General features: G+C 43.0%; 1 protein-coding gene across 1 annotated transcript in view; it reads right to left on the bottom strand.

Annotated features, from left to right (window-relative positions):
- Positions 1-297: 297 nt before the first annotated feature.
- TASP1 (taspase 1) overlaps positions 298-25,368 on the bottom strand; it is a 254,366-nt gene continuing 229,295 nt past the window's right edge. Inside the window, exon 13 of the mRNA XM_052651058.1 lies at positions 298-754. Within this exon, the coding sequence (XP_052507018.1) occupies positions 662-754 (93 nt within the window). The 3' untranslated portion in view covers positions 298-661. The remainder of the gene's footprint in view (positions 755-25,368) is intronic.

Raw genomic sequence — 25,368 nt, forward strand, 5'->3', positions numbered from 1 at the left:
TTAGAAAAGCTTGAGGAAGGAAGTACAAACTTTATCAATAAGACTATTATTTAAAAAGGTTCTGACCTTAATTCTCTGCTAGATTGTTTCACTGAAACCATTCTTTGTTAAAGAAAAATGCCCCATATGAGGGATGAGAACAACAGTTTAAGTCACCACAGGATCCACTTAAACTGGCTAACAAATAAAAATACTTTGTTACTAGCACTGTTATCAGGAGCACTGCCACTGTCAATCATTGCAACAAGTAGATTTACTCTGCAGTTTCAGACACATTACATGTTACAGCAACACAGTTGGTACTGCTTTGTGAAAGCAACCACTTCCTGCAACTTTAGGTTTTACCTGTAAACAGTTAAAGCACACATTTTGGGAAGATGATTTAATCATTCCTGGTCTGAGGTTACAGAATCAGGGGGAGTTTCTAATTCATTGAAGAAGCGAGCACACGCACACACACACACCCACACACACAGCATCCCGCTCCCCCGCCCAAGACCCGCGTGTTGCCAAGCGCTAACTACAGCGGCACTAGTGTGGCGAGGGACGCGCGAGGGACACGCGAGGGACACGCGAGGCTGCGACAGAAGTTAAGAAACGAGGAAGGTAAAACATCCAACTTCCGTTCGAACCCCGTGGAGCCTGGATTCCGCTGGAAGGCTCAGCTCACCGGGCTCTCCAGGCGGCAGACGCCTCCTTCAATCGCCACGGACTGTCCAGCCACCGCGCCGGGAGGGAGTCTGGAAATATGAGTCTGCGGAGGAGGAGACGAAGACCATTAGAGCGCCAGCTGCGTTCCCTCCCCTCCACATGCGACGAAGGGGTAGAGGACACCAGAGAATCTTAGAGAACACCAGAGAGTCTTGGCTTCTCTTTGCTTCTGAGAATCTCCAGGCTGTGCTCGAGGGTAACGCAGGGGCAGACAGATCTTGTTTGTTCAAATCTTAGAGGATGTTAACTGAACACCTACTACATGCCAAGCACAGCACTGGCAGCAGGAAGATTCCGAGATCAGGACAGCACGGAGCTTAGGGTTTAGTCATACTCAGAACAAGAATGGTTTTCAGTCCAACTATACTGCGCATATTCCAGTTACCCAAAATTGGCAATATACATTATACATCTTGTCCTCTAAACATTCAAAAGTGAGGACACCTGATTCATGTTTATCCCCTCAGTTTACTTCTTAAAATAATTAAGCAGCTTACAAAAATCAGACCACTCAACAACCTCACCTCAGTGAGGGGATGAAAAAAGAAAAAGAAGAACTTACAAAATAAGTTAAAGACAGGCATGAGTTCACACAAAATCGGGCCTGAGCTCTGCCCCCATGCTGGAGGCAGACGGCTGCCTGGTCTCTGAGCTTCACGGGGGCAATGAGCAGACAGGGGTCCATGCAGCAGAATGGGAGCACACGGACCAACCACTCAAAGGAGAAAACCTCCTGGCATGGAGTCCAGGGAGCCACTCCACTTGCAGGCTTTACGCACAGCAGGTACCACAGAAGATAGCAACTGGAGAACAAGCAGCTTTGTAAGGCTGTGTATTACAGCATCAGCAAAAGGAGGTCAGCAGGCAAATTTCTTCCATGAGGGGTCAGCCAGGAATTCCTTTTTTTTTTTTTTTTAATGATCTCTCTTAATCCGGGGATAGATAAATGTCAGAGTTTCTAAGAAGAACAGAGGGATTGTATATCCTTCAGATAATCCTCTCTGATTCTGCTTCTCTACACAAGATTTTCCTAAGGACTGAACACAGGGGAGCTCAAGTCCCAGAGTGCAGTCACTCGATGCAGCTGGGGAGGTGGCCAAGCCTGGGGTAGGGGTGACATCCTCTTGTGCAACCAAAGATGATGCAAGCATGCGCGTTAGCTCGAACAACACGGAGGCTAACTGATTTTAATTCTTAGGTATCACTGCACAAGTCCTATGACAGCAACTGACATAGTCAGCAATTTGTAAAGTTCTGGAAAATAGAAAATGTTCTCTGGGTACCTAGTGTTTCTGTGTGCAAGGCAGGAAGCCACCTGTAACCTGCAGGACAGAGGTCTGTTAGCTCTTGGGTGGAGATCTGGGCACGGCAGGCCCTGTGGCATCTCCTGGGAGTGGGGTATCACTGAGCTCACCTGCCAGACCCATGCCTCTGGCACCATGTCCCAGAGTCTGGCCTCATTATTGCTTGCATCTGAGGGTCGTACCTGGAGGTATCTAATAAGCACGGATGTTTTATACTGGGAAGTCCACAGTAAGACACATTCATGGATCGTTGTTTCTTGTGACATCTCATTAACCTCAAGGGAGGAGTTTGAAGACAATGTGTCGTTTGAGTCTGCTGCCCAGCAGCCCTCATCACATCCAGCCACCTAAGGCTCAAATCCACAATTCCCAGAGCTCCGTGTTGTGGGGCCTTTTATTCTTTAAGGAATTCATTCGCATCAAGCCAAATAATTTTTTCCTCAGGCATCATTCATCAATTAAAAAGAACATTCTAACCAAAAACAATCCCTGAGAGAGCAGAGGCCCCTTAGGCCCCTTCATCCTTCATCTCACCCTCTTCAGCTAGGAAATGGTCACGTGATTACAATAGGGATCAAGAAGGTGGAAAACTATACAGTGGTTCCTCAATAAATTAAACAGAGAATTACCATATGATTTAACAATTCCACATCACAGTATATACCCAAAACAAGTAAAAGCAGGGACTCAGATATTTGTACACAAAGCTCATAGCAGCTTTATTCACAATAGCCAAAGTGTAGAAGCAAACAACCCAATGTCCATCAAGATATCAATGAGCAAAACATGGTCTTCACATACAATGGAATATTCAGCTTTAAAAAGAATTGACATTCTGACACATGGCACAACATGGGTCAGCTCTGAAGACACAAAGCTCAGTGAAATAAGCCAGACACAAAAGGACAAATATTGCATGATTCCACTTGTATGAGGCCCCTAGAAGTCAAAATTCAGAGATGGGGAGCAAGATGGTGGTTGCCAGGGGCTGGAGGGAGGCAGAATTAGGGAATCATTACTTAATGGGCACAGAGTTTCAGTCTGAGACGGTGAAAAGTTCTGGAGATGGAGGGGGGTGATGGTTGCACAACAAGGTAAACATTCTAAGTGCTACTGCATAGTATACCTGAAATGGTTACAATGGTAAATTTTATGCTGTGTATGCATGTGTGCGTGTCTGCTAAGTTGCTTCAGTCATGTCCAACTCTTTGCAACCCTATGAATGTTATATACATTTTAGCATAATTTTACAAAAGAAGAAAGCAGAAATGATAATTTTCTTCCTGGTCTAGAACTGTATTCTATAAGATGGCATTAAAAGAAGGGATTAGCTGGAATGAATCCACAGTGCAGATCCCAAAGGAGAAATATTAACACGGCAGTCATGAAATTAAAAGACGCTTACTCCTTGGAAGGAAAGTTATAACCAACCTAGATAGCATATTCAAAAGCAGAGACATTACTTTACCAACAAAGGTCCGTCTAGTCAAGGCTATGGTTTTTCTAGTAGTCATGTATGGATATGAGAGTTGGACTGTGAAGAAAGCTGAGTGCCAAAGAATTGATGCTTTTGAACTGTGGTGTTGGAGAAGACTCTTGAGAGTCCCTTGGACTGCAAGGAGATCCAACCAGTCCATTCTAAAGGAGATCAGTCCTGGGTGTTCTTTGGAAGGACTGATGCTAAAGCTGAAACTCCAGTACTTTGGCTACTTCATGTGAAGAGCTGACTCATTGGAAAAGACTCTGACACTGGGAGGGATTGACGGCAGGAGGAGAAGGGGACAACAGAGGATGAGATGGCTGGATGGCATCACCGACTTGATGGACATGAATTTGGGTGAACTCCAGGAGTTGGTGATGGACAGGGAGGCCTGGCGTGCTGCAATTCATGGGGTCGCAAAGAGTCGGACACAACTGAGCGACTGAACTGAACTGAACTGTTCACAAATAGGTTGAAAATTTCCAATCACATTACTTAAGATATCTGTCCCAAAAAGAGAAGTCCAGAGGAAAATTTATCCTCATGTTTCCTGGAGATACAGAGAGAACCCAATGAGACTTCCTGGCAGTCCAGGCACCAGAGGCAACAGAGAATAAATTAATTTTTAAAAGATCAAAGAGTGACCATGTGTCCAACCAGACAGCCTGTAACTTGACCAACGGGATGTCTGTCTTAAAGCAACTGATTTTCTTTTGAGCACGAAAAAGACCCAGAATTAGAAGGAAGAAACCAGGAGGCCAGGGGACTTGATAACAATCCCTTGAGACCTACAAAAACACAAATGGCCAATCCAAACTCACTTCTAACACTTCCAGCCCCACCAAGTTTACGACAGAAAAGCATCTAAATAAACTGAGCTAAACCACAAAGTATCAAGGAGAGTTAGGAAGGAAGATAAAAAAGAATCTGAAAAGATGACAATGGTCTTGAGATATTTATTAATGGTACATGGGCAAAATACTTCAAAAATACATTGAGATTTGTATAAATCGAGCTGTATGCCTAACAGAGAAATGCTCACTCAGACAAACAAGTTGTTAAGATTAACTTTTCAGGATTATCTCTTCCCTAAATTATCACTGAATCAATTACAAAACACACTGGGTATGATTTTGGTGCTGAGAGGAATAAAATGATTTATCATCCAAATGTATGTCAACACTTCACCAGTTTCATCCATCAACATGATCTTCAAACTCATCAGAAAATATGACCTTGGCCTGGAAAAGTTTGAACCAAGATGTATTTGATGCTTTCTGTGGAGATTTCAACGGAGCATCAAATCATATTATAAACAGTGGGGGCTGTTTAAGAGAATATTTTATATGAGTGTTTATCTCTTAAAAGTTCTTCTGGAGAAGTGGGCTTGAATTCCTCGAGCCTAAAAATAGACCACTGTCTACAATGAACCTGCATGTCAGCATTTTTAAGTGCAGTGAAGTATTTTCCACTGAGTGTATAAGGACTGTGCAGATTCGAGCATGCCCTACAAGTGTAAGAACTTAACACAGTATCTTTAAAACCAAAGTAGCAAAGTACTGCACTGGAACTCAGAACTACGAGAAATAACACGTGAACACAGCAGATGCCAAAGCTGCAGCGTTTGGGGTCTTCTCCCACCATTCCCTGGGAACATCCCACTCATACACCACTCTAACAAGGAGTCCGTGACTCATCGCCGCTTCGGTTCTTTCTCCAGGAAACCTTTACTGGACCCTCCCCTCAGTCTAGCAGCTCTTCTTCTAGCTCCTACAACTCCCAGCTGAGCATGTCACGGTTTTCGATGCAACTGTTCAGGTTTTGGTTTGTTTGGAATTTTTGAGTCTCTGTAGTTGAAAGCCCAGTGAAGGCAAGAGTTCGTCGTGCACACACTCCTCTGTGTTCCCTGCGCTTGTCAGAGTGTCTGACACAAGCATATTCTAGAAATGCTCACTGAGTGGAGAAGTGACTAGAACAAACCCTTCGGGGCTACGTTTATGTACAAAGAATCTCAAGCGTTTTCACTCATGTGACCAGTCAGTTTGGTTAAAAAGTCAATCACGCTAATTTGTTACAGCGAAGATTGTTTTTAAATAGATTTTTTAAGAAGCATGGACTGGTTCCATTTCCCCACTTTGCAAGTGATTATGGTGTTAGAATGGAGATAGAACCTTAGATTCTGAAGATGCTACTGTCTCCACACCAACGGAACCCAACGGCCTTGGAGTTAGAATTCTCTGCTTTCCTAATAATTCCCTGAATGACTAGACAGATCCTTGAGGTTAACACTCCTACAAGAACTATCACTTTATAAATTAAACTGTCTATTCAAAGCCAATAATCTTAGGTCTGTATTTTTTTTCTATTAAAACCAAAAGCATTGTGTAATAACATATTTAGCCTGAAGACTTCAAAATGAGAAAAAGAAAAATATAATACAGAAATTATATAACTGTTTGATGTCCTAAGCACAATCTAAGTAGTAGCTGAGACTTCCTATCATTCATACTCATGTCTTTAAATCTTTTAAGACCACCTTAGTGACTGCTTTTTTGTGGTTTCCAGGAAAACTACAAGCACACAATTTAATTTTGAAAGTCCCAAAGCCTTTATTTAGTGGTTATATTTTAATCCATCTTTCCACTTGCCAGAGAGTTGCTTGAGATCTGCCACAACAGTCAAGGGAAGAAGATTCTCTTAGACAAGTTATTATCCTCCTTTGGTGGGGTCAGGAATATAAAATATAGACAGACATATCAATAGCTTAAAAAAATAAAGCTCTTTGAAATGTTTTATTCATGGGTTTCATAACTCTGAGAGTTTGGTTTCTGTTTTTTTTAATTTAAGAAAACAAAACCAAGTTTTTTTCATCAATCACTGACTAGGAATCCAGAGCACCTTGGCTTCTGGGCCACTCTTCTACCTGGACACAATGCTGGACCACATTTCCCAGCCTTCTTTTGCAACTTCATGTGTGGCTTCATGATTGCAATCAGGCTTATAAACCAATCAGGCTTCATCAATCTTATAAACCATTCTCCTTGTGCTTTCTCTGATGACCTGAGGCCTACGTGAGGTAAGGAACCTGGGACCCTGAATTATAGTTTGGAAGAGAGACCTCTGCTAATCAGAAACTCCAAACTGTATTTTATGTGAATGAGAAACATGCTTCTCATTGTGTTTAAACAATTATACATATATATTCTGGGGTTTCTTGTTATAGCAGCTGGAGCTATCTTAACCAACAATGATTCTACCCAGGCTTCGGCACTTACATGCTGTGTAACTTCTGCTGGTTACTTAACTTCTTGGGCCCCCATCTCTAAAATGGTAACAGATAGTAACAGTTGTCATCAGGTTGACAAGGACTGAATGAGACACTGATGCAATGACAGCACATGCCAGTAACTGTTAGATTCTTATTATTCAAACACACACAGCACTGTCAGACACAAAACACCATGCAGGACAATCTGACAGGTTGTTTGACATCCCAGAATTAGGAAATTCTATTTGAAATGTTTGATATTCTTTAAAAATAGGATGAGATACTTTAATGAAAAGTTAGCTGCATGATAAAAGGTAACATTGAAGAAAATGGACACTGTTTGGCCAATATTCTGATGCTGCTGTTTTGCCATCACTGATACAACAATTAAAAATTGCTGAGTATTTACTAACTACTCAAGGCTGTATATTGTCACCCTGCTTATTTAACTTCTATGCAGAGTACATCATGAGAAATGCTGGGCTGGAAGAAGCTCAAGCTGGAATTAAGATTGCCGGGAGAAATATCAATAACCTCAGATATGCAGATAACACCACCCTTATGGCAGAAAGTGAAGAGGAACTAAAAAGCCTCTTGATGAAAGTGAAAGAGGAGAGCAAAAAACTTGGTTTAAAGCTCAACATTCAGAAAACTAAGATCATGGCATCTGGTCCCATCACTTCATGGGAAATAGATGGGGAAACAGTGGAAACAGTGTCAGACTTTATTTTTTTGGGTTCCAAAATCACTGCAGATGGTGATTGCAGCCATGAAATTAAAAGACACTTACTCCTTGGAAGAAAAGTTATGACCAACCTAGACAGCATATTCAAAAGCAGAGACATTACTTTGCCAACAAAGGTACGTCTAGTCAAGGCTATGGTTTTTCCAGTAGTCATGTATGGATGTGAGAGTTGGACTGTGAAGAAAGCTGAGTGATGAAGAATTGATGCTTTTGAACTGTGGTGTTGGAGAAGACTCTTGAGAGTCCCTTGGACTGCAAGGAGATCCAACAAGTCCATTCTAAAGGAGATCAGTCCTGGGATTTCTTTGGAAGGACTGATGCTAAAGCTGAAACTCCAATACTTTGGCTACCTTATGCAAAGAGTTGACTCACTGGAAAAGACTCTGATGCTGGGAGGGATTGGAGGCAGGAGGAGAAGGGGATGACAGAGGATGAGATGGCTGGATGGCATCACCGACTTGATGGACATGAGTTTGAGTGAACTCCAGGAGTTGGTGATGGACAGGGAGGCCTGGTGTGCTGCGATTCATGGGGTCGCAAAGAGTCAGACATGACTGAGCAACTGAACTGAACGGAACTGAAGGGCTTTGTTATATACCAGTCTGCTGTATCACTAATCTTCTAAGGCTCAAAAACAATCAGCTCAACATGCTTGGGAGATACAGAGGAAACCAAAGTGATAGAATACTGGAAAATTTCCTTTTATGAACATGTTATATTGTTGGGAAGACAAGTAAGGCCGTATGAAATGATCAGAAAACCATTAACAAAGGCACATGATCATACAACAAGAGTTTATAATACTCCACTGTGCGTTTTCCAACACCAGCAAGCAATTAACTCAAGTCTGAGGATATTGGGGGCTTCCCAGGTGATGAGAGGCTTCCCTGACAGCTCAGTTGGTGAAGAATATGCCTGCAATGCAGGAGACCCCAGTTCAGTTCCTAGGTCAAGAAGATCTGGTGGAGAAGGGATAGGCTATCCAGCAGATAGCTTGTTGGGCTTCCCTTGTAACTCAGCTGGTAAAGAATCCACCTGCATTGCAGGATACCGGGGTTCAATCCCTGGGTTGCGAAGATCCCCTGAAGAGGGAACGGCTACCCACTCCAGTATTATGGCCTGCAGAATTTCATGGACTGTATAGTCCATGGGGTCGCAAAGAGTCAGACACGACTGAGTGACTCTAACTTTCAGGTGGCGAGAGTGGTAAAGAATCTGTCTGTCAATGCAGGAGATGTAAAAGACACAGGTTCAATTCCTGGGTCGGGAAGATCCCCTGGAGGAGGGCATGGCTACCCACTTCAGTATTCTTGCCAGAGCCTGGTGGGCAACAGTCCATAGGGTTGCAAAGAGTTGGACACACCTGAAGTGACTTAGCACACATGCAAACTGTGGATATTGTCTCAATCTTGACACTGTCTACCAGGAGATAATCAGTCCCCATGGGTTAAGAACTCAGTCACACAAGACTGCCTCCCCGCGAGTCCAGATGCCAATGCCAGGTCCAGATTATCACCTGCACTTCTGGCTCCCAGCTATAAATTGGCTATAAGTAGGAGATTCCCACCGCCCTATCCTCGGGTTTGATTAACCTGCTAGAGCAGCTGACAAAATTCAGGAAAATAGTTTACATTATTGCAAAAGGATATAATTCAGAAACAGCCAGATAAAAGAGATGCATAGGTAAGGAAGGTAGGCAGAGGCTTGGAGCCCCCATGCCTTCTCTAAAGACACCAGTCTCCCCAAATCTCCACATTCATATTCTCAGAAGCCCTCGGAACCTTGAAATTCTGGGATTTTTATGGAGACATCATTACATAGGTATGGTTAATTGAATTATTGGTCACTGGTGACTGAAGTCAACCTCCAGCCCCTCTCCTCTCCCCATAGGTCAGGGGATGGGGCTGAAATTTCCAACTCTCTACCTATATGGTTGGTTCCCTTGGTAACTAGATCCCAACCTTAGGTTATCTTGGGGTTTTCCAAAAGTCACCTCATTAAAATAAACTCAGGTGTGGTTGAAAGGGTCTTGCTACGAATAACAAGATACTAATTTCACCTTTATGTCTCTGAAGTGGGACTGAAGACTAAAGATCAAATATATATAACAAAAGATACTCCTATCACTTTTTTCACTTAGAAATTCCAAGGGTTTGGGGAGCTGTGAGTCAGGAACCACGGAGGAAGAACAAATATGTACTTTTTACAATAAATCACAGTATGACAGATATCCTGCCACAAACACCACACGAGGTCGAGAGAGGGGACGGATGTGGATCAAGGAGGTGGGGCAGACTCTCCAGAGGCCACGGCACAGAAGGCAAACAGGACAGGACAACAGTACGACATGAAAATGATGTCTTCTGCAGAAAGGACAGCTGACACATGTGTCTGGCTTGAGCCACATGGTATTTCCCACTTTTTAAAACTTAATAGAAAATATTTTAAAATAGGGAAGTTATACACAAGCATCTTGATTTCTAGCTATTCTTGAAAACCTGGGCGACCCTTGCATTTCCTCACCAGAGTAAAGTCACAGCTACCTTCTTTAGAAGGACATTTCTGGTCGTAGTTTTCCGCCGTGTTCTGCCTATGGCGTGTGCTCAGATGGCCTGAACGTCTGTGGCTGTCTCTCAGCAAGGTTACTACTATTGGTCCACCGGGGTCAGACAGTGGCAGCCTGATCCTTCCATCATACAGCTCTCCCTTCAACCTTTGCCTAATGGTTTTACAACCACAGAACCAGCCCCAAACTGGCCCTGTCCTGTTTCTAACAAGATACTGAGTTATTTTCCAGGGACAACAGAATGAAACCTCAAGTCATGCAGCAGAAGCATGCAGGAGATTTTTGATCTCAGACAACTTGGAACCAAAGTTGTCCCCACTTCCCAATTCCATCCAAAGGACCCAACCTGGTGAACTCTAGAGCCCTCTGAGAAGCGGAGGGTCTGCCGTCCAGGAAGATCCGGTCCTGAAGCCCCCCTCCCACCCCCTACCACAAATGGCCAGGTCCCAGAGCCCTCTGATCACAACCTGCCCCACCAGGGCTTCTGCACACCAACCTCCTCCCCTCCCTAACAAAAGTGTGACCACATCCCAGATTGGGGGACAAATTTAAACCATGTTTTCTGGCCCCTTGCCTGTCAACCTTGCAACAAGCTTTTCTTTTCTCAGAAGCTGGTGCCATAGCATTGACTTCTGTGTGCTTCAGCAGTGAGTCCATTGCTTAGCCCATTTGAGTAGCCACTAATAATCACTGCCTAGGCCCCGTTATTTTGAGAGTTGCTAACAGGTGGTTTCCTGATTCTGTTACTGTCAATACAGAAATAGCTGGAATTCTTCTGTAAAGAACTTTCTCAACTTTTGGTATTCTAAAACAAAGTGCATGTAAGAAAGGGAGGATAAACACTAGATTCTTTTACTTCCTTTTCAGGGTTCAGAATAATAAACCTCCAGAAGCAGCCAAATATCTCCTCCTCATCATGTCTGTGAATTTAAGAAGGCAGTTTTGGTAAAGAAATACAGAAAGAGATTATAGCGGGAGGATGTCTTTGGGTGGGGGGAAGGGAGGGAAATAGAAGGAACAGCATTTTCTCCACTCACACCAGCCAAAGGTCAACTCTTCTATGTTAGAGAAGAAAAAATCGGAGAATTTTAAGAGCTGCTTTTAAACTGTCAACGAGAATAAGACTGGCTGGACTGACTTGATAGTTGAGTTTCGGATGACTAACGTTTAGGTTCACCAGTTTTAGGTCACAGATGGGACCTGCAGAATGAGTTAGCTCCTTCGGGGCTGACACAAAATGAATATTGTTGTCAGTTAACCTAGTAAAGTTTGCTCAAGATCAGTTTTACTGTTTAGCAGAATGTTCTCTTCATATAGATAACTGAGGGTGAGGACAGCGTATTAGTCTGCCAGGGCTTCTGTAACAAAATTACTTTCCTACAGTTCTGAAGGCTGGAAGCCCAAGATCAAGGCATCAGCAGGGCAGGTTTCCTCCGAGGCCTCTCTGCATGGCTCACAAGGAGCTGTCTTCTCTCAGCATTGTCACCTGGCCTGTTCTGTGTGTGTGCAAATCTCTGGTGTTTGTGCTTCTTATGAAGACATCCTGTTGGATTAGGGCCCCATCCTTAAAACTATGTTTGAGCTTAATCACTTCTTTAAAGGCCCTGTCTCCATATATAATTGCAGTGGGGGGTAGAGCTTTCAGATAAGAATCTGGTGGGGACAGAATTCAATCCATAACAGATACAGACTAAATGAAACAATGCCCCATATGTTGCAGGCTGCATTTGTTCTCTGAGCTGAAATCCTCCTGCCCTTCCCTTGGCTCATCCTCTCTGTCTCCACTTGATTCCTTGCTGTTCCTTAACCACACAGCATGTTTGTGCCCTGAGGTCATTGCATGTGCAGTTCTCACTACCCAGAAGGCTCTTCCCCCCAGTGCCCAAGTGGCTCCCTTGCTCACTTCTGCCAGATCTGTACTCAAAGCTTCCTTTTCAAGAGAGGTTACGCTGGCCACTCATCAGCATTTCATGACCAACACCATCTCTGCCTCATGTTTCCTGTATTCTTACCATATATCTACACTTCCCTGATAGCTCAGCTGGTAAAGAAGCCACCTGCAATTCAGGAGACTCTGGTTCGATTTTTGGGTTGGGAAGATCCGCTGGAGAAGGGAAAGGCTACCTACTCCCCAGTATTCTTGGGCTTCCCTGGTGGGTCAGCTGGTTAAAAATCTGCCTACAATGCAGGATCCCTGGGTTGGGAAGATTCCCAGGAGAAGGAAAAGGTTACCCACTCCAGTATTCTGGCCTGGAGAATTCCATGGACTGTATAGTCCATGGGGTCACAAAGAGCTGGACACGACTGAGTGACCCTCACTTTCACTTTACCATATCTACCTAGCCATCCACTTTGCTCCTCTATCTCATTCACTGCCTGTCTCCTTCTTTGGAACAAAATCTCAGAAGGGCAAGGAATTTTATCTGATCACTGCTCTTCCCTCAGGACCTAAAAGACAGCCAGGCCCATGGAGGGGGCTCTGTATATTTGCTAAGCAAATAGAGGATCTCTTTTTTTTTTTTTTAATGAGGATTTGGGAAATGAAAGAGAGCAAAGTGCAAATTAGACATTTTAAAGTTCTTAATTTTATGTTTTGTAGTTTTTGATTATAGCTTGTAAGTTTGTTATAGACATTTTGAAGAGATATGTGTAAATAAAATGATCAAAATGACATTGAAGTTGTGAACCTTAAAACTCTGAAAAGAAAAAAGTCTATGTACTTCCCAAGACAGATACAGAATGTAGAAGTCATATGCCCTGACACCATCTGCACACTCATCTTACACAACAACCGCACACACACCATCCTCTCTGGGAGAGACGGCGGGGGCAGCGGCACCACAGTTGGGCGCGGGCTGCGGGCCTGGTGGGCCTGCCATGCCTGCTGTCCGAATGATACTGAGCAATTCAGCAGATGGTAGGAGGGCTACCTTGTTGGCAGGGCATTTTCCCTCCTCAATGGCAGGACAAGCGTGTCTCACGTTCAATTTTATAACTTATCATGAAAATTTGAAGAGCCCGATATAACTTTCCCGCCCATTTTCCCTTACTAATTCTGCCTTATTTTTCAAATTGTTGAGTCCTAGGTAAAATATATTTTTCAATCTATTAACAGCATCACATGAACTTCCTTAATACAACCCAGAACAATGTGTATATTGTGTAGAATACACGATGGCTTAACTGCAGGCCCAGCCTGTCTTCTGCATCACCAGGCTACCAGGATGCGGGGAGCTGCGGCAGGAGCCGGCATACTGGCTGAGCACACCTTGTGCCCTTACATAGAGAATTCTTACCTGAGGTGGTAATAATCGCTTTTTGCTTCTTTTACTGGCACGAACGTGGCAGACCTTAAATGACCGATGCCCGGGAGGACAGCTGAGGAAGTGTGTTTGGTTGATTTTTGTTTTTAATTGCTTTGTTTCTATTATGGGCTTTTTTATTCCCCCCGTTAATGAGTAGAGTCAGGAGACGCTACTCCCACCCCTGTCCTTTTTCCCATAAGTTCCCTCCCCATCGCTTTCAAGAGCTGTCTTTCAAGGAGCCACAATTTGTGAATAAGAATATTCTGTCTGAGCACTCTTTGTGTGAGGCATCAAAGCTTGGAATGTAGTTTAAGGCTCTAAAAATAGAGTTTGGTCTTCAGACTTCATCCTGAAAGCAGATGTACTCAACTAGTTGACAGTTTCACATGAAACTGCTTAATGTAATCCAGAATAACGCGTATATTTTATAGAATAAAACCCCATGTAACTACAGGGCAAAAGATCTGGGTGCTAACTTCCCTAACCCATCTGACATCAGGAAAACCAGTGAAAATCTCAGGGCTGTAAAACAAGGGCTCTAGAGAGACCTTGCTAAGTTTTCACATTCTCTGACACTGACGTCCTTTAGGTCTTGTCTACACTGTGAATGAATCTAAAAACAAGCATTTTACTTCTATCCCAATCACTCACTGTCTTAAACGAAAAGTAAGAAATATGCCAGAGCAATTTGAAGATGTAATTCTTAAGTTCAACCTAATCAGAAATATCAACAGATGGAGGAACCGATGCCATATGTTAATCATTTTAGTGTAAGTTGCCCCCTACCTCATTCTCTATTTAGAACAAGGACGCCATAAAAGACCACTGACAAACGTGGACAAAGCACAAAGACAGCATTATGGTAAATGTCATCATCAGTCCTGAGACGAGGCCACATAATGGGAAACGTTCTATTGTTCTCACATAGAAATATCATGTTCAAGGAACCTCCAAATAAGATGAAAATGCAGTCTTATGAAAACAGCATGTTGTTTCAGGCTCCTGGCAAAGTGTATTACTTCTTTTACCACCGCCCGTCAGTGGCAACAGCACACAACACTGCCCCTTATGTTTAGCTTAAAAGCCCTGTGAAGGCATCCACATCAACAGGGTAAGCCCATAGGACCTATTATATCACCACTCACATGGAGAATTATCATGGATATCCCATTCTGCTAAAGGTGATAAAAGCTCTACACTATATCACAAATATTTATTCTGTACTTATTAGGAGGGGACAGAAGAATGAAACACACATGGATCTCACTCTGAAGGCAATTAGGTCTTTGCAGGATGTGGAAGCTAGTTCCTTATGAAACGAGTTTCTTGTAAAATCTTAATAAAAATATGAAGTCCCTAGATTTGCATAATGCTTTAGTTTCCATAGTGCCTTTGCACTGATGAGACCACCTCAAAATAGGCTCTCAGGTAGAAAGATGTATAATATACATAATTTTCAGGTGGAAAGAAAGCCAGGCTCAGAATGGCTATGTGGTTTGCTTACGGTCCCAGAGGAAGTGGAAAAACTGAGCCTTGAATGAAAGCCTTTGGACTCCAAATTTAGGGCTCTCTTTACTCCCACAAAGTCTTACCATGAAGTATTCTAAATTAGGCTCTGTGAAGAGACACAAGTCTCACTACAGGAGGTTTATGACTAAGTAGTTTTTCAGGGTGAAATAGGGCTTGCTCAGAAAAGCTACTGCCACACATTTTACCTACAAATTTCAGTTTGATTCTGGGATTCAGAGAACTGGATTTGAGCCTTAATTCTGCTGAGGATGGACTGGGGTAGGGGGTAGGCTCACTAGATCTCTGGGTTTCAGTATCTTTGCAGCCCAAAATGAAAATTTTTACTCAATTATATCGGGGGTTCTTTCTGATTTGAACATTTTAGACAGTTTTGCATTAGAACAGCCCTCTAAATGCTGTTTAATTTTTTTTTTTTTTTTCAAAAAACCCACATGTTTAAATTTTCTTAGAATTTGGTTATCGTTTGTTTTTTTTTTAAAAAAACAGCGCTTTTAAGAAGTCATTGAAATCCCGATTGGTCCCAGGACTTGTATCACCTTTCTTTTAGATACAGCCTAACTTAGGAGTGGGCCTCTTAGACAGCGGAGCTGGGCCATCCACATCAGAGTATCTGCGGGCGGGGCCAGGAAGCTAGATTTCCACACCTAGGGTCTGAACCCCCAAGTTTTCACGAACAAAGCCTGCCTTAGGTTACCTCTTGGATAAAGAGGAAGGCAGTCAGGGAAAAGGGACAGTAGACACATCATACAGACGACATGGAAACACTGCTGACACCATCATGTTAATCGTGCATTCTGAGACTCTAGAGACCTCTACTCTGATTTTTTAAATAGTCTTCATTCTTCTTTAAATGTTCAAATAGGAACATGACTACTTTTCTGTTAAAAATTCATTTTTAAAAAAGAAGAAATCAGAACGTATCATTCCAAGTAGTCCAAACGATCACAACTGTGTAAAAAAAACACAATCACAGCTGCGGAAGCTGAAGGCAATATGCGAACACGCTGACAGTGGTTGATGTGGGGCAGCGCACTGCGCTCCGGGACTCACTCAGGGCCAGGGTCGCCTTTCTTTTTCTTCTGTCATTCTGTATTTTCTCAGTTATGTAGCAGAGTGATTTAGTTGGCGTTTAATGCGGCAGCATAACCTATTGAGGAATTAATCTGTGTCCTTTCTTACTGTTGGAGACCCACTGCAGGAGGCATGACTGTGTCCCCAGTCCACTCCTGAGCATTGCCGAGAAAGAACGAACAAAATAACTGTGCTGTCCACACAGGACCCATCGACAGCATCTTCTCCTTGATATACCCCTCTCTTTGGTTTCCAGGACCCCAAACTCACCTGCTCTCCTCAGCCTCTGTGGCCACAACTTCTCAGTCTCCTTTGCAGGCCCCCTACGTCCCCGAGCTAATGGCACAGGAGCTCCCGAGGACTCAGGCCCCTTCTCTCCCATCTGCGCTCACTCCCGTAGTGATCTCATCCAGTCCCTCGTTTTATGAAAGCACTTCTATGCTGAGATTCCCAAATATACATCTCCAGCTTGGGCCTCTCCTGACAATGACCTGTTTAGAAGCTTTGGTTCTGGGGTTCAGACCACCTGGCCTGAATCTTGGCTCGACCTCTGGTAGCTCTGTGGCCTCATGTGAGTAACTTCGTATTTCAGATATTTCTTCCTGAAGGAAGAGGAGGAGGAGGTGTTGAGCTGAGCTGAGGAGATGGAGCCATGCCTGACAGGCCTCTGGGCAGCATAGGGGCGGGGGGTTACCTCTGCTTCTGTCAGAGGAATCTCTGGGCCACCATTTCCTCGGTAAAACCCAGCAGGTGGCCTCTTCTTGGAGACCCTGAGGAGGAAGCCTCAGCACCTGAATGACATGTAGTGAGTGAAAGCCCAGAATGGCAGTTACAGTCTTCTGCTTGGTAAGCTGACAGACAACATGAATTTTTTTTTTTACTATAGCTTGAAAAGACTATCTTGTATTTGAAAAGAAATGAAAGGCTAATGTTGAAACTATCATAAGAGTGAAACTACTGTTTGTCTAATGGAACTATTTCCTGAGAATTTCAGTTGATCTGTCAGTGAGGAATTAGGGAGTGGCAAAAATAAAAACCACCAACACTTTTTGAAGAAAATTCTCCTCATCGAAACCATCTGCTCCCTGACTTATTGATCTGACCCATGTGACACCAAAGAACTGTGAAAATGTTGGAATGAGAGAGGGCAAGGCTTCCTGCGCTGGCTTCTGCTGGTCCCAGGAGAGGCTCTCTGGAAAAAAGGGAGCCTGGCCGAATGTCAGCCCAGTCCATGCTTCTTAGAGCCGGACGGGCACCTGAGCATGTGAAGGTCAGACACCCACCAATAAAGGAAACTGTGGACGCCATAAGCCAGCTCATCCTAGATGTCAATGGAAGCCACCCTTCAATTCCGGCTGTACGGGAACCTCCCTTCTCTTCTGCCCTAACACTGAGACCTCAGTTCCCTTTGCTGGTTGTCCCTCACCTCCCCAAACCACTCAGTGTTGGGGTACCCCACTTCTCAACTCATTTTGTAGAGAAACATCTGTGAAGTGTTCTGGACATAAAGTGAAGTCCCTGGTTACACTGGAGAAAGAGGACAGAGAATAATTCTCCAGACCCAACTCACCCTCCAGCTGCCACTTCATTTCTTTTCATTCACAGCAAAGTTCTTTAGAAGACTTGCCTGCTCCTATTTCCTCAGATTCTGTCCTTCCATTCTCTCTAAACCCTCTCCACTCGGGTTTTTTGCCTTGACGACTGCACTGAAATGGCTTTTTCCCAAGGTGAGCCATGCCTTCCAAATGCTAAATCCAATGGTCTGTCCTCAGACCTAATTTCATGGGCCCAGACTGCAGGATCTGATAAAGCTAGAATGCTCTCTTCACCTTGAAATGTTGAGACTCTCCCTCCTTGGTTTCTGTGACACTGCCCTAGTTCTCCACCAATCTGTATGGCCATTTCTGTCTCCTGTGCTAGGTCCTTCACTCCTCTGACTTATGAACACGGGAACTCCTCAGAAGTCTTTTCTCCGACTTTGGTCTCTCTTAGGATCTCATCTATCCCTGCAGTTTTGTGTGTGTGTGTGTGTGTGTGTGTGTGTGTGTGTGTGTGTGTGTGTGTGTGTGTGTGTGTGTGTGTGTGTGTGTGTGTGTCTCTCTTAGGATCTCATCTATCCCTGCAGTTTTGTGTGTGTGTGTGTGTGTGTGTGTGTGTGTGTGTGTGTGTGTGTGTGTGTGTGTGTGTGTGTGTGTGTGTTTTAGCATTTATATGCTGAGATTTCAGAGAGGCACCTCCAGTTTGGCCCTCGCTCCGGACACCCTCAGGCCTGCTTCCTCACTCCTCACCGTCCTCCTCACCTTGGTAAACGGCAGCCCTATTCTCAGTGCTGTCTCCTCCGATTCCCTCACACCTCCACCCAGCCCGGTGGCAGACCCTGCTGGCTTCACCTTAAACTGGGTGCAGAAGCCAGCTGGCGCTCAGCACCTGTGCACGGCTTATGTTCTAGTCCAGCTCATCACTCTTGCTCACACAAGTGGCAACAGGCTCCCCTGCTGGCTCCCTTTCAGAAAGCAGCGGGAGCCACCTCCTCCAACGCGAGTCAGACACTCTCAGTCCTCTGCTCCCCAGCCTCCAGTGGCTCCCGCCTCAGGGGAAGAGCCCAAATCCTAACTACGACCGATCACAACCCACCAGGTCTAGTCCCTCACTTTTCACTGTGACCCACTAAGACCGAGCTTGCCACTGTGCCTCCATCGCATTGGGAACGCTCACTCCTGCCTGAAGGCCTCTGCTCTTGCTGCCCTTCATACCTGGAATGTTCTTGCCTTGCTCCCATAAACCTCCCAAGACTTTATTCAACTGACACTTTGTCAGTGAGACCCACCTCACACTGGAAACCTCATACTTCTTAAAATCCTCCCAGCTTGACATGTCTTTCTAGCACTTACCACAAACATAGTCTGTGCCTTATTTATCTTGTTTAGTATTTTCCCCACTAGTGTGTAAGTCCAGGAGTACAAGGATTCTTGGCTTTTTTGTTCACTACTATGTTCTCAGGAAAGAACCTGAATCTAATGGGCACTCAACAGTATTTGTTTAATAAATATTTCATTTTAAAAAATGAGCTGCTATATTTCATCAAAACTCTACTCCTAAGTAAACTGAGTTTTTTAATAGTTAAAATCTCAAAGCCAAAGAATCAAGGCTTCTTTCCTAGTTAATCATTATTAAATACAGTAATAAATCCCAGATTAGCTCTACTGCTGGTTAACTGAGGTTAAGAAGAAATGGATTTTTGTCATCTTTCATGGTGAAAATCTTATAGATTGTATTTATTTCTTTTCTTCCCCAATTATGTATGGCCTAATGAACAAAAACATAAACTGCAAGATTCAGGAACTTGTACATAAGAGGTTATCACATTAAAGACCAGGTCCTTCCTGTCTGAACTGGCTTTGCAAGTCTTTAGGAATTTGGGTTGGAAGCACGTTTTATTCAGGGGCTACTGGGGCTTATTACTAATGGCCTAGTAAGAGCTTGTTTTGCCAAGATCTTCCATTTTTAACAGAGCGGGTTCTAACTATTGGCAGGTTCTAACTGTTCAGAATTTTACCATAATATACAAAAGAGCTATCAATGGAAGAAGTCGGGGGATTATTGGGCTTTTCATCCCTTATAGGAAGCACGTTTAAAATATAATTAATTTTCAAGTGAAGAAAAAGCTGTTTCCAAGTACTTTGAGCATCTCCTAATAACAAAGTGTTAATACAACCCTCATTCTACATTTCTTTTCGTCTCTTCAACACTGCAGCAGACAGGAGAGTCCAAACATGTACAGTGCAGCAGTGACAGCTCAAGAGCATGAAAGTAAACCGCCATATGTGCCACGGAAGTATCTGAAAGGAATGTAAAGAGAGAGAGCAGCTCAACCATATCCAAATGTCTCAACTAGTTATTACTAAAATGTTAAAATTTCACCAATTTACAGCACTGCTTTACTTACAAGACATAAAAAATTATACATAATAATCAGCAGAGAAGAATTTTAATCCTTAGAATTAGACAGAATGGACACTCCAAGTTGAAGACTTAAAAAAAGACAGAAACTATATTATTTGAATGAATGGTACTAAAATAAAAATGTATTCTAGCAGGTAGACTTCACTTAGGGTTCAAAATCTACAGTACAGGTCAGTTGCCGATGTCTGTGAGTGAAGCAGGCCAGGCATAGGACTGGCAGAGTGGAATGTCCAGGCCCCACCAAACAGGAGGCCACCACTTGGGACCAGCTAATCATGGCTATGCAGGGAGTGGGTCCCAGTGTAGCCAAACGTACTCTTATGAGAAAACAAGTCAGGAGGAAGAAAACTGTGCTTTTACAGAAAACTTAAAACATTTAAATCTTGTATAAAATGTTATACAAAATTTCTATTTTGTATAAGTTCAAAAAAATTTTAGGTAATATTTTCAACTTTTTTAAAAAAGCGATGTGTTGCTGAAGCCAGCTTTTGAGCTCAACTCTGCAGGTTAAGGGGAAGGAGGGACAGTGAGGATAAAAAGTATATCCAAACAACCATCTGGCCTCAAAATTTCACCCTCAACTTCAACGTGGAGCCACTCATAGAAGACATCTCCTATAGAATGAATGCCCATGTATGCAGGGTCCTGCAGGGCTATTAGAGCCTCCGAGTACACTGCATGCCTGTAAATTCAGTTCCTCTCACTACTCACCTTCTTAATAAAATAATGTAATGAGAGTTCTTACAACATAAAACCAATGGGTGACACTGAATATTTACAACCAAAGAAACCAATGCCACGCTTTAAGTTAGGAAGGTGACATGAAATAAGAATGGCATGACCAAAATTATGGCCTTTTTTGTTTTAGGCTAAAAAAAAAACAGGAAAGGATTTCTTTCCTCATTTGTCCACTGCTTTCGAACCAAGAGAAAGAAAAGACCATCCTGTAATCACTTCTTACTCACTGTGAGTAATCAGGCCAATAGTTCTCGTGAATGCCTGTTTCAGCTCCATCTCACAGTGTGTGTTGTCCTGTGGGTAAACAGTAGGCATGTCTCTGCTTTCGGAAGGTACCCATTTACCTAAAATGTTGGGTTCTGGAGGGTAACAAGGTGACATTCCAATGCTGCGTTCACACCTGATGTGAACTATGTAAACTGATGACTATGCACGCACATAGAGGCAGGGAAATTAATGTTTTCATTATTTTCCATGCTGCTACAATAAAAAAACAAAAAAGGTTTACTCACCACCTTGCAACTAACATAGAGTGTCTACAAGTCCAAGCAATAGACATATTTATCTTTGCGGAGATCCAACCCTACACCACGATTAAAATGAGATTTATTTGGATAAATATGGTTAATAACTCTGAGAAGATTTATGCTCTTGCCAACATGGTGAATTCCCTCTTTGTGTTTATTCTATTTATTGCGTTGGAGCTTTGTCAAATGAATCATTTGGAAGAAACCGATGGCATAAGGCTAATTAGGCAAGAAAAATAAAGCGAACAACAACTCTGAGAAGCAAAGTTGAGGCTGAGGAAACTTCTGATTAAAGTTTGTTTTTCACATATTCAGCCTTCTACAGTCTTCTCCTGTTTGTCTACAGGACTTTCTAAATAGACCCAATGGGATCCTCCTGGCAGTCCTAAGAGCATGGAAAAGAAATACAACTTTCTATATTTGAAATTCTGGGCAAGCTCAGAAAGTACAAGTAAAATCACTGATTAGCCACTTTTCCTTCTGCTCCGTAAGCACACTTGCCAAATGTAGCTGTCTGGGATGTTTCCCTAGTACAGAGCTTGCTGGCGGCGCCTAACACCATCCCAGGGCAGATGGCCTCCTGCCAGGGATCAGACTCCTTCAGCTGTTGAGTAATATGGGGACTAGACTATCAAAAGCAGCTAATATTTGGCTTAGACCAAGGCCAACTTGTATCTAAGTGGTTCTTCATAAATCTAAAATATGGTCCAATAAATCCACCTAGTGGCTGAATGTCACTGGCCACTACCATGGAACTGAAGTCCCTTTTAAGAATTCATGGTCAACCCACCTAAAGACGCTCCACTGTCTAGAGCTCAAGGGAATCTGAGAAGGTTGCCTGTGTTGGCCCGAGATACACTCAACAGTAGCCAGCAAATAATATTCTTCTCTCTTACTTTTAAAAGTGAAATTATTCAGTTAGGTGAGCTTAACTGGAATGCTGCAGGCAACTTAGGTTCCATTTCAAAACCTGTCTGTAAGGCTGTCAAATTGGTAGACATCCAGTCAGAAAGCTTTGTAAAAGGGCTCCATTACCACCATACTGGCCTGAACGGCAGAGCTGAGTGTGTGTGTACGTGTGTGTCCATTCTTGTAGCCTCAAACAATTCTCTTTTTCCTCTTCTGGAATCTCTGAATTCACTTGTCAGTTGGTTTATAATAGACTTACGTTTTGGCAAAAAGGAATAAGCCTGACCATCTCCACCAGGGGATCAGCGTGAAAACCTAGGAGGTGTCAATCTTGTGGATGGTACCTTTGGAAGCACAGTTCGTGTGAACGAGGCTGCGGAGCTGCAAGGCGCTAGCCCTGAGAGACTCTCACTGCTTCTGCTATCACGTGACCCTCCCAGCACCACCACTGCCCATCACAACACATGTATAAACAGCTCTATTATATGCCCTGTGGTTGTATTTTCGATTAATATTCAGAATACTATGAAAACATCAGTAATAGTCCCATTTTAAGGAAACCAACGGTTAGTGTTGTAACCTGTCCCAGGTTATAAAGCAGGAGGCTCAGGAGTGAAATTCACCTCTGGCTAACTCCAGGGCCTGTTCTCTTATTATATCAGGTCACCTCTTTATACACGACCTTGCTGACATCTTTTAAAACCCCTCCTATTGCTCTGCCAGGAATGAAGCAGTCAGAGTTTTTTTCTCTCCTAGGAAAAGTCTTATCTTTTTCTGAAGTTTAGTTCCTTTAAATTTTTCTACTGTATTCAGCTCTTTGGATAATTTTTAAAATCCATGACTTTATAGTATATCCAGCTCACTCTCATTATTGGGAATAGGAGCAACAGTCTCCTCTGCCTTTCTTCATCCTAACTGGAAGTGGAAGTCTCTTTCTCACTTCTCTTGGTAACTCTCTCTTGTGTTGTTTGGTCTGTAAGTCCTGTCTGACTATTGCAACCCTACAGACTGTAGCCCACCAAGCCCCTCTGTTCATGGGATTTCCCAGGAGAGAACACTGGAGTAGGTTGCCATTTCCTTCTCCAGAGGGTCTTCCTGACTCAGGGATCAAACCCGTGTCTCCTGCATTGGCAGGTGGATTCTTCACCACTGAGCCACCTAGAGGCCCCCTCTTGAGTACCTCACGTTTATATTTAAGTCTTCCTCCATACCTTTCCTTGAGAGGCAAGTTAAGCCTAGTAAAAAACTCTCAGAAACCTTATCTGTGCTATCCCTTCTACACAGACATTTACTGAGATTTTTTTAAAGGACTCAGAAACTATCTTCATAAAAACAAATCATAGTAGATACTACATTTGGGGTTGCAAAAATCCTACCAAAAACTGAATAGCAACATATATGCTAATTGATCTGGAATGGAGAATTTAGAGTTTTGCAGATGGCCAACAAGTATCTAGGAATGAAGGGCCGTAATAAATACAACATCCATAATATACGAAGGACTTAACTCATCTGTATTCAGACATCAGATTTTGTTTCCTTGCTCCTGTCAAGTCTGACCAGGAAGGACTTAGGGCAGAGTCAGGTTTTCTTGCTCTCATTTCACTCATGAGGCCTCTGAAATCCAGAGAGAGGCAGTGGCCACGCAGAGTCATACAGCCTGCAAGAGGTGGAGGTGGACCCAGGCTCTGGCAGCCCATTCTGATGCTTGCTCAACTGCAACACCAGGCAAATGTGCCATAATAGCCAAGGGTGATATTTTTTAAAAAACTTTTTATTTGAAAATAATCTCAAAAATATACAGACTAGTTCAAGGAGCACCCACACCTCCTTCACGCAGGGTCGCCCATTGCTAACGTTTCACTTCATTTGCTTTGCGACCTACTACTGTCTGTCTGTTCAGGGCTTCCCAGGCGGCGCAGTGGTGAAGAACCCGCCTGCTAATACAAGAGATGTGCGTTTGACCCCTGCGTGGGGAAGATACCCTGGAGAAAGAAATGGCAATCCACTCCCGTATTCCTGCCTGGAAAAAGTCCCATGGACAGAGGGGCCTAGTGAGCTGCAGTCAAAGGATCACATAAGAGTCGGAAACGACTGGGCGACGGAGCAACATACATACATCTGTCTGTCCGTCCATCCACATAACAATATTTTCTGAACCATTGAGAAGACATTGTATAATTATGGCCCTTTACCCTTAAATACTTGAGTTTATATTCCCTAAGAGTAAGAATATTTCCCTACATACTACAGTACAAAGATATTTTAAAATGATAACATCTTCTACTACCTATATGCCCTTTTATTCACTGACCTAAGAATACATTTTTAGCATTTTCCCCCTACCATCCAGGGTCCAGCATGGGATCAGTTACCACATATGCTAGTGGTCACTGCCCTTTAATAGTATTTAATCTGGAACATTTCCTCAGCCTTTGTCTTTTATGACACTGACATTTTTGAAGAATACAATCCCCTTTTCTTTCTTCCAAGAATGATCTTCATTTTTTATTTCTCTAATGTTTCCTTCTGATTAGGTTCAGATGGTACGCTTCCAGATGGGATACTGCAAAAGAGATGCTGTGTCTTTCTCGGGTTCTCACATCCAGAGGCACATGATGTCCATCTGTCCCTCGCGGTGACATTAATTTTGATCACGTGGTCAAGTTGTTGCCTGGTTTTTCCATTATATACTTATTATTTTTCCCTGAAACTAAGAAGAACCCTGGGGCAGCACCTTAAGACCATAAAATAGCTTGCTCCTCCTCAAGGATGAATTTTTATAACAGTATTTTCACTATATTATAAAAAAAAAATGACCTCTACATCGTAAAAGAAACCTAGGTTTTACTTATTATTCTTGAATAAGTTCCATGCCAATTTTAACATCTGTTTTTATTACAGTAGTCCATGTACACTGGGTGTTTATTAAAAACCATTCATTAACTGTCTGCTATCTTGGGTAGGATACCGGCAATTTGATTTTTAAATTCAGCTGGTATCAATGCCCTAATTTTGGTTCAATTAAAAAGAAATCTCTTTAACTTATGCAACAGTAGGGATTTAGAAATTAAATTAAGGTATATCACTGCAAAAACGTTCTATTAAAAAAAGAAACTTCTAAAAGAACTTACTCCTATTTGTTCAAATTACATACGGATTCTGGTTATAATGGTATTAGTTATTATCCAGCCTTTCCAGTACTATTTTGGGTGAACTTTAACTCAAGGTCTTAACTTGGATTAAATATA

The sequence above is a fragment of the Budorcas taxicolor genome, chromosome 13 (genome assembly GCF_023091745.1).
Source record: "Budorcas taxicolor isolate Tak-1 chromosome 13, Takin1.1, whole genome shotgun sequence".
NCBI classification, from domain to species: Eukaryota; Metazoa; Chordata; class Mammalia; order Artiodactyla; family Bovidae; genus Budorcas; species Budorcas taxicolor.